Source organism: Camelina sativa, chromosome 20 (genome assembly GCF_030686135.1).
Source record: "Camelina sativa cultivar CO46 ecotype springtype chromosome 20, ASM3068613v1".
NCBI lineage: Eukaryota > Viridiplantae > Streptophyta > Magnoliopsida > Brassicales > Brassicaceae > Camelina > Camelina sativa.
Window position 1 is genome coordinate 35067335 of NC_141899.1, and position 10811 is coordinate 35078145.

General features: G+C 42.2%; 1 protein-coding gene across 1 annotated transcript; it reads left to right on the forward strand.

Moving 5' to 3' along the window:
• Nucleotides 1-217: 217 nt before the first annotated feature.
• On the forward strand, nt 218-7179 carry LOC147919876 (uncharacterized). The gene is made up of 3 exons (XM_087504149.1): nt 218-1199; nt 5187-5606; nt 5984-7179. The coding sequence occupies exons 1-3, from the start codon at nt 218-220 to the stop codon at nt 7177-7179; spliced, it is 2598 nt and encodes an 865-aa protein (XP_087360275.1).
• The last annotated feature ends 3632 nt before the right edge of the window (nt 7180-10811 follow it).

The following is a 10811-nucleotide window of genomic DNA, read 5'->3' on the forward strand; positions in this document are numbered from 1 at the left end:
TTATTTCCATCGAGCGGCGGGTAGAATCCTTTGCAGACGACTTAAATATGCGACAGGGTATTGTAAGTGGCAGAGTGGCCTTGCTGCCACGATCCACTAAGACTCATCCCTTTGTCGCTAAGATTCGACCTTAAAAATTAAAAAAAAAGATACATGTATCCTATACACAAAAATACTCTGGTGCGACTTAGGGTCTTTGCTTCTCTTGCAAGTTCTGATGCCACCGGAGGCTACGCTGCCGGGGGCCGAGGGTTCTTTGGGTCGGAGTACTGTGGATGGGAGGGTGGAGATAGAAGAGGGTGAGATCAACCAGTCGGGTGATGGATCAGTACTGGGTTTGTCTGTCGTAGCAGAAGGTGGGAATGTTTGTACGCAGTCGGTAGTGGAGAAGCAGGTAGTGGAGAAGTTGGGGAAGCCGGAACGGGTTCAACCAACGAAACAACGTTCTTGGGTTTCGATGGTAAAGGATTCGGAGGAGATGGAAAAAGTGGATTTGGCCATTGAAGATATTGACGGTTTGCCAACTTTGCGGATACCAAATACTATTTTTGAGGAAGCACAGCCGCTATGGGAAGATTTTCTCATAGGTAAATTTTTAGCTAAGGCCCCTTTTGTGGGAGGAATCCATGCCTTGGTGAACAAGATTTGGACTTTGGGGGATAAAACAATGAAAATGGACGTCTTCGTGGTGGACAACTTTACCTTAAGATTCCGAATTAAAGATGAGCGTACCCGGATGCGTGTTCTTCGTCGAGGTATGTGGAACCTATGTGGCGTCCCAGTAGTCCTTACAAAGTGGACACCGATTATTGACACAACGCATGAGGGACTTCAAATGGTTCCAATGTGGGTTGTTGTCAAAAACGTTCCTCCTAAGTATTTTTCTTGGAAGGTGCTTAGTGCAATCACTAGTCCCTTGGGTACACCTAAGCGATTACACCCAGAAACAGAAGCTTGTAAGTCATTTGATGAGGCAAAGGTGTTTGTGGAGGTGGATCTTACAAAGAGCTTGCCTAAACACATGTCTTTCAAATCAGGTAAGGGAGGGGATACGGTTGTCGAGTTTGTATATCCTTGGTTGCCTCCTAGGTGTGTAGACTGCTCCAAGTGGGGCCATATTTGTAACGCCCCTGAACCGTCCTATGACCACGAAGGCCGTCGGACAGCCACGAGACGCTACGATGCGGAACTGTATCGAGGTGATCCGGTCGAGGGACGGAAGCTGCAGACTTCCCGACCGGTCCTCCCTGGCACAATCCCACCCGCAACCAAGGTTACTTAGACTTTACAACCCTTGCGGCCTGGTGCGTTGTGTTAGCCCGGACAAGGCCGAGTATCATTTGCAACTTGCCATGTTTTCCTGAAAACCGAATATATTACTTTAACAAAATATTACATTGTAAATAAGTTATTAAAGCAATATATAAAGATAGTCGGAAAACTTTACACTTATTCGTTTAAGAAAAATATAGGGTTATACAAGAAACACAAGAAAACCCTATCTGGTACCCTAACGTTTACGCCGGCTCTAGACTCACTTAGGCTTCCCTGCAAGACCACAAGAAATAAAATATGAGTAATCTAAGATTACTCAGTGAGGCTGGGCACCCCATTATCCTAAACGGGATTCTACTTTCACCAACCCGACTACCCCGTCCACAAGAAAACAAGCAAGTAAACAAACTTGACAAGTTATCAGAGTTACACAACAAAAACATTAGCGGAAGCAATTTAAACCACACACAAGTGAGAGAGGTTAGATCCATACGACTCGACTCGATGATCTAGACTCGCTATACACTTTACAAGACGACTAAAGAATACTTTAGACTCTTGACCCATACACGACTCGCAAGGACAATCTAGAGTAAAACAAGGGACACTCGAATTACCTAGACTCCTTCGCCTACCAAACAAGCAAAGACATCTAGAATACTATAAGGATCGCTTGGAATACTCTAGACTCTTTTCACCTAAGGGCCCTCGATTATATGTTCCGTCCCATACCATCCCCCATGCCGAGACCACAAAGGTCACCAGCACTGAGCCCGCAACTAAGCTACATTGTCATGTAGCGGTCACGCTAGTAGCTAGCTAGCCGTGACAGTGTCCCCGCGTGAGTGGTCGTCGGGAACTCACGCGTGACAACCGCTTTTGGGAACAGAAAAATCGACACTACACTAGCTAAGACTCAAGAAACATATTCAAGAGACTTCGCTAACACACCTCCCACAACTCAAGAAAGAAAATCGAGCAACAACAAGCAAGAAACTTCAAGCAAGAGTACATGCAACAAATCAACAAGTAACGAGAATAGAAATTCAAGGAACTTATGAATAAACTCCATGCATGCAACTTATATCCTCAACTTATGCAATTCATGCAACAAGTTTATTTACGCATGCAACCAATTTGATTTACGCTTTTAAATCCTTAGGTCCAATTTACGCATATAGGTCCATTCGCTTTAACCACTTGAATCTCTTAAGTCCAAATTATGCATGTAAGCCAACCGCTTTAACCGTTTAGGTCTCTTAAGTCCAAATTATGCATGCAACCCCTTTTTAACCAATATTATGCCTTAGAATGCACAATGCTTTACTCGTTAAGTCATGCATGTACCCAATTTTAAGCAAGACTTATTACTTTCAAATTCCTCTAGGTTCGATCATGCATGTAACAAACTTTAACCGCAACATCATACAGCAACTCTACATGCTTACCACAGACTCACCTCTTGCGCAACCGTCGATGATACTCGGACTTCACCGCACCACTTGATCAGACAAACCGCTCCACCTTCGCGTCAAACAGCTTCTCGCTTTGTCTACTTCGATCCGCAACAACCTTCTTCTCTTGGCTTCACTCTACCGCAAACCGTGTCTCACTCTCGATCTACCTCGATCAATCTCTCCCGGTCTTTCTCGACAAACTCTCTCGGTCTCTCTCAACTTTGAGAGAAAACAATACTTTGGTGTTTTTAGTGTTTGAGAGAAAATGAGAAAAGTGAGGAATGAAGCCTCACATCCTCTATTTATAGGCTCGTACACTCCTCTTCATTCCTTAGTGCTTCTTGACAAGTGGCTTCCTCATCTCTTGCATGTTGAGCGTGATTAACACCTCCCAATGGCTAATCGCCATTTAATCCAATAATTCCCCTCTATTAGTGCATGAAAACCCTTCTATTAGTGCATGTCACTTAATTGAGCTTAACCTTAGCTCTTGGCCAATAGAATTCCGCCATCTTCATTAATCTCCTTGATTAAGTTAATCCTCCACTATCTCCCTTAATCTCCTTGAATTTTTAATTTTCTCCACTCACTTCTCCTTAGCTAAAATAATCCTCCACTTTCCTCAATTCTTATTGGTCGAAATTATAAGGAAACAATTATTTTTCCCAAAAATATTCGATCCTTCGTCCGGCACCTTTGACGTTCCCTCCGGCAATTCTCGTCTCACTCGGACCATTTCCTCGATCGTTCGGGCAATGGTTATCGGTCCTCTCGGCAATGCGCGTCTCGATCGAACATTTCTCTCGATCAATGGGTCGATCGTTATCGTCCCTCCCGGTAATCCTCGGACAACTTTTCTCGGTTACTATCGGTCTCGCTCGGCAGCACGTCTCGGATACCTCGACTATGCGTCTCGGATGCCTCGACAATTTTTCCCGGGTCCTCGGTAACTTTCTCGAGCTATTATTATTTACCAATACTTTGGTGTTTTTAGTGTTTGAGAGAATATGAGAAAAGTGAGGAATGAAGCCTCACATCCTCTATTTATAGGCTCGAACACTCCTCTTCATTCCTTAGTGCTTCTTGACAAGTGGCTTCCTCATCTCTTGCATGTTGAGCGTGATTAACACCTCCCAATGGCTAATCGCCATTTAATCCACTAATTCCCCTCTATTAGTGCATGAAAACCCTTCTATTAGTGCATGTCACTTAATTGAGCTTAACCTTAGCTCTTGGCCAATAGAATTCCGCCATCTTCATTAATCTCCTTGATTAAGTTAATCCTCCACTATCTCCCTTAATCTCCTTGAATTTTTAATTTCCTCCACTAACTTCTCCTTAGCTAAAATAATCCTCCACTTTCCTCAATTCTTATTGGTCGAAATTTTAAGGAAACAATTATTTTTCCCAAAAATATTCGATCCCTCGTCTGGCACCTTCGACGTTCCCTCCGGTAATTCTCGTCTCACTCGGACCACTTCCTCGATGGTTATCGGTCCTCTCGGCAATGCGCGTCTCGATCGAACATTTCTCTTGATCAATTGGTCGATCGTTATCGTCCCTCCCGGTAATCCTCGGACAACTTTTCTCGGTTACTATCGGTCTTGCTCAGCAGCACGTCTCGGATACCTCGACTATGCATCTCGGATGCCTCGACAATTTTTCCCGGGTCCTCGGTAACTTTCTCGAACTCTCGATAATTTTCTCGAGTACTCGGCAACTTCCTCGAGCTCTCGACAATTTTCTCGGGTACTCGGCAACTTCCTCGAGTTCTCGACAATTTTCTCGGGTACTCGGCAACTTCCTCGAGTTCTCGACAATTTTCTCGGGTACTCGGCAACTTCCTCGAGTTCTTGACAATTTTCTCGGTACTCGGCAACTTCCTCGAGTTCTCGACAATTTTCTCGGGTACTCGACAACTTCCTCAAGTACTCGACAATTTTCTCGGGTACTCGGCAACTTCCTCGACAATTTTTTTTCTCGGCACTTCTCTCGGCATTCTCGGCAAGTTTTCTCGGTACTTGGCCGACTCTCCCCAATTCCCGATCGGATTTAAGGTCTCGATCGTGCACCCGGTTTCTCCGGTCTAGGCTCGGCCATTCTACGACCCACGAATTTTTCCTCGGACTCCCTTCGGCCATTCTCCTTTATTTTTCTCCTTCTTTTATTTTATGTCTTTTCCGGGCCATTTCCTTGATCTTTTATTTTGAGATTTCTACTCTTGGTGAGGGTCATTACAATATTAGCTCGGATTGTGTAGCAAAACGGGTCACTACAGATACGGCAGCGACATGCTCCGTTAACATAAACAGAGCATTTGCAGAGTTGCAATCTACCTTAGTCATAGTGAACAACATGCCGGCTCTGACTGGTGGGGCAGAGGAATCAGCTAAGGACATTGTTGTAGCTGATGTAATGGTGGGACTGGTGTGGCTGTTGGTGCTGCTTTGGTAGGATCTGAGGCAGTTGCTACTAACGGTATAGTGCACCAGACTATAGATATGGGATGGCACACTCCGGTGAAAGGACTCAGAAGTCCCAGGAAATCGGTAGTGCAAACCAACGAAGAAGTTTCTATCATGTCTAATTCCTTCTCATGTCTTAGCGATAAGGGTGAAAAAGGTGAGGATATTTCTATGGAGACTGGTAAGGATGATACGGATGGGGATAGAATGTTAGCAGATGAAAAGGCTGGGGTTGATACGGAGGGTACTCAACGCTTGGCAGATATGGAGGGTACTCAACGCTTGGATGCAGAGATAGAGATGGAAAAACACGGTAACACGTTATGCCCTTCTCTACCACACGCGTCTAAGCAAGGACATAAGTATATCCCAGTGGCTGGCCAGCAGAGCTCTAGGAATCCACCTCCTAGTACTCTGAAAACATGTAAACTTCAGAAAAATCCCTGATGTCGGGTTTCTTTTGGAACATCCGGGGTTTTAATAAACATGAGAAGCAAAGAGTGTTGCGGGAGTGGTTGGCTCGCAGTAATTTTGATTTTGGTTGTTTGATTGAAACAAAAATTAAAGAATGACGAGCAGAGCGGGTTTTTAACTCAGTGTTTGCAGGCTGGTCCTTTATCTCTAATTATGAGGAGCATCGTTTGGGTAGGCTCTGGCTTGTTTGGAAAAACAATGTGAGAGTTACGCCTATATATAAGACATCTCAACTGATAACAGTCTCGGTTTGTCTTGCTAATCAGTAGGAATTTTTTGTCACGTTTGTATACGCATCAAACCTTGCTGCAGAACGTAAATTACTTTGGAGTGATTTGCGGCATCATCATCAATCGCCTCTTTTTCGACATAAACCATGGCTTCTCTGTGGAGATTTTAATGAAACATTAGATCTGGATGATCATTCGCTTCATGATTCATCGCCTTCTGTTTCAGCTGGGATGTGTGACTTCCAAAACCTTGTACGGGATTGTGAGCTTGTTGATATGAACTACCAGGGGCCACGCCATACCTGGAGTAACAAACGCCATGATGGGATTATATGCAAGAAGTTGGATCGTGTGTTAGTTACTCAGCACTGGCTCCAATGCTATGGTCAATCCTACTTTGTATTTGAATCTGGTGGTTGCTCTGACTATCTGAGGTGTCGGTTTTATATTACAGCAGCAGAGCAGAAAGTGAAGAAACCTTTTAAATTTGTCAATGTTGTTACAACGCATCCGGACTACCTTCCTCAGCTGCAAGATATATGGCAACGTTCTCCACTGTTGTTCCATTCAACCTTTGCCATGCATCGATTTTTGAAATCTCTTAAAGGTCTTAAGCCGCTCTGCAGACGGCTAGGCAAACAGCTGGTGAGCCAAATTTCTACTCGAACAAAAGCTGCATACAAAACTTTATGTGAGGCTCAGGAGAAAACAATGAGCGTCCCTTCCTCGCAAGCTGTTGATGAGGAAACCCCAGCCTATGCCAATTGGTTGAGGTTAGCTGACATTGAAGAACGGTTTTTGAAGCAAAAGGCCAAGTTACACTGGCTTAAGATTGGAGACCAGAACAACAAAGCTTTCCATGCATCTGCAAAAATCAGAGAGACAAAGAACAACATTAAGGAGATTCAATGTCAAGAGGGGAGAGTAATCAATACACAAGATCATATTAAGATTGAAGCGGAGAGGTACTTTAAAGATTTTCTCACTTACTCACCTGTAGACTATGTTGAGTGGACTACGGAGGAGCTGGCTGATATCTTGGATTTCAAGTGTGATGAGTCTGATAAACTCCTACTTACTCGAGAGGTCACTGCGGACGAGATTAAAAGAGTACTCTTTGCTTTGTTAGCTAAAAGTCCCCTGGGCCTGATGGTTTCAATGCTGAATTCTTTAAGGAGTCCTAGTCGGTTGTGGGTGCAGATTGTGTTGTTGCCATCCAATCCTTTTTCCAGACTTGTTTTCTTCCAAAAGGAGTTAATTCCACCATATTGGCTCTAATTCCAAAGAAAAAGGAATCCAAAACAATGAAAGATTATCGTCCTATATCTTGCTGCATTGTCCTATATAAAATCATCTCTAAGATTCTTGCAAATAGGCTAAAGCTCATCCTGCCTAAGTTTATCTCCCCCAACCAGTCTGCTTTCATCAAGGATAGATTGTTAATGGAGAACATCTTACTAGCTACATAACTAGTTAAGGATTATCACAAGGAATCAGTCTCCCCTTCTTGTGCTATGAAGATAGATATCTCCAAAGCTTTTGATTATGTGCAGTGGGGTTTCCTTCTTAACACGCTTCGGGCTCTTGAGTTTCCGGACACATATGTTAAGTGGATTCAAACCTGCATTACGTCAGCTTCCTTCTCCGTACAAGTCAATGGTGAACTTGCAGGTTATTTCAATAGTCAGAGGGGTCTTCGACAAGGCTGTTCGCTGAGTCCATATTTGTTTGTTATATGTATGAATGTCCTCTCGCATAAGTTGGATATTGCAGCTCAGAACAGGCACTTTGGACTCCACCCAAACTGTAAAACCATGAATCTAACCCACTTATGCTTTGCAGATGATATGATGGTTTTTACGGATGGTAGAAAGCGATCGATTAAGGGTGCTTTGGAGGTGTTTGCTGACTTTGCTACCCACTCCGGTCTCAGTATTAGTCTTGAGAATTCTACTCTTTATATGGCCGGTGTTTCTCCAGCGATAAAAGACGAGATTCTCCACCAGTTTCCTTTTGCATTTGGCACACTTCTTGTTCGTTATTTGGGCTTACCTTTGCTTACTAAAAGAATGTCAGCAGCGGATTATCTTCCTCTCTTGGAACAAATTCGATCACAAATTAGCTCTTAGACTGCTCGGACACTGTCATTTGCAGGAAGGCTTCAGCTTCTACAGTCGGTGATCTTTAGCATCACAAACTTTTGGATCTCTGCTTTTAGACTTCCAAAGGCATGTGTAAGAGAAATCGACAAGTTATGTTCTGATTTTCTATGGGCTGGTCCTTCTTTGAACCCTAAGAAAGCAAAAGTTGCATGGTCAGATGTTTGTTTACCTAAGCATGAAGGTGGTTTAGGTTTATGATCAGTCGAAGAAGCCAACAAAGTGAGTGTACTCAAGTTGATCTGGCGAGTTCTCTCTGCAAAAAATTCATTATGGGTATGTTGGGTGAAGCGACATCTTATAAAGAGTGGCTCTTTATGGGATGAACAAGAAACAAATGTTACAAGTTCTTGGATTTGGAGGAAACTCCTTAAATACAGAGCCTAGCACAACAATTCCATCATGTGGAAGTTCATAACGAGGAATCTACTTCTTTTTGGTTTGATAACTGGTGTGCTCTGGGTAACTTACATGAGCGATTAGGGAACCGAGGGATTATTGATCTTGCCATTCCTTTATCGAGTACAGTGGCAGATGTCATGGCTATGACTAGACAGAGGAGACAAAGACAAGCGCTGTTAAATCAAATAGAGGATGAGATACGGACGCACAAACTCACTAGGACTGAGGAGACTCACAAAGATGCTCTCTAGAAAGGCAGGAATGATTGTTTTCGAAAGAAGTTTATAACTAAAGACACCTGGTCCTTAAAACGAGTCTCTCATCCGCCTCTGGAGGGCTACAAAGTGATATGGTCATCGTATACTACACCAAAGTTTGCCTTCCTCACTTGGCTTGTCGTTAACAGGCTTACCACCGGCGACAAGATGCAGAGATGGAACTCAGGTGTTAACCCCAACTGTGTTTTTTGCAACCACTCTTTGGAGACCACTGCACATCTCTTTTTTGACTGTCCATTCTCACAACAAATCTGGGGGGACCTGACGAGGAAGCTCCTCTCGCACAAGTATACAGCCGACTGGCAAGAGATCATGGCTTTACTCAGAGGTGAGGAGCTTGACAGGACCACGAACCTTCTTATTGGCTACGCCTTTCAGAACACGCTACATTCTATTTGGTTGGAGAGAAACGCTCGACTCATGGGGAGCAACCTGCTACGGAGGAGAGACTAATCAAGCTTATCGATAAAAATGTTCGGAATCGACTCAGCATAATTAAAACTTGAGAGGACACAAACATCCAAACATGGTTTGCAGCAAGATTTTACTGAACTTCACATTATGATTTTATAGGAGGTTTTAAGATGTTTTCAAAATAGCTATAACACAAGCTTTGTAAAGCAGTTTATTTTTCTTTTTGAATATAATTTAACATTAAATTCAAAAAAAAAAAAGTTGCTTCAGATCAGCTTTATGAAATGAATCAACTAAAATTTCTTTCATGTAAAGCATCTTATATATGTAGAAAAAAGACGATGCACCTTCCACTAATTCTGTGGATGAAGTCATTTCTTAATACTAAAGAAATTTAAAGACTAAATTTATTTGTTCAGAGAAAAAGAAAGAAATTAGTAAAGCTAGTTGATATTCATTTAATAAAATAAGCTTGTATGTCACATAGAAATTTTTTTACCAATGCTTAAATTTCTTTAGATCAGTAGACTGAATAGAAAAAGGTACAAGTTAAAGGGCAATGAATAAACATCGAGTTCTAATCTTCACATATGTCAAAAACTGAAGAACATATACAAATATTACTGAACAAAGACCTAACCATCACTACAAATGAAACAAAGGTATATGTTCGTCTTTTATGGATATACCTTGCTCATTTTAGTTTGATATGTTATATGTGGCAGTGGCACACACGATTTTTTAAGCAAATGAATATCAACTAGCTTTTACTTTCTTTTTTCTCCGAACTACTAATTTTTCCTTCATGTGAAGCATTATATATATATATATATATATATATATATATATATATATATATGTAGAAAAGAGACGATGTACCTTCCACTAACTATGGATGGAGTTGTAAAGGTATAGAGGATTAACAGCACAATCTTCTGCTTGGAAAACGCCAAGCAAACACTTTACTATTTATTCTTATTAAACTCTTAAATGGTTACAAGAATAAATCTAACCATACTACTCTTCTCTATCTAAACTCTCACCAGTATAGATCTAAGAGAATAACCCAACACTCACCTTCTTAGCTTTCTTTTTGATCAGCCTTGAAGTTACAATCTCACCCAAAAGGTTTTTCCAGTGTTGAAAAACCTACTCCGATACCCCAAGATCTTTTATATTCGATCTCACTAAATCCTAACAAAAAGATCTTCAAATCTTCATTTAAGGCAGTTACTTGTTTATCAAGAACTCCCTTTCCTTATCCACCGAGACTAATATTCTTCAAATATCTTCTCTCTCGATTCTGCTTCATCTTCTCATTCCACAAGCGATCGGACTTGCCACGCCAGCTGCGCTTCCTTGCTATTCTCCACTTGTATGTCCTTAGATGCAAAGTTTTGTGTCCTAGCAGACCTTTGTTCCAAACAACACTCTGCTGCAGCAACTGCATCTACAATCTCCCCCCTTTTTGACTATGTTTGATAAAGAAGCACCCGATCCTCCAGAACCTGAGAGAATCAAAAACCACACAAAAACACAAGACACAGAGCAAGGTCTAATACGAGACAAAACACCATAAACAACAGCCAGATGCAGCCGTTTATTTTCTCCCCCACAGCAAAACAGTCATTCACTTGAATCCAAGAACATATCTCCG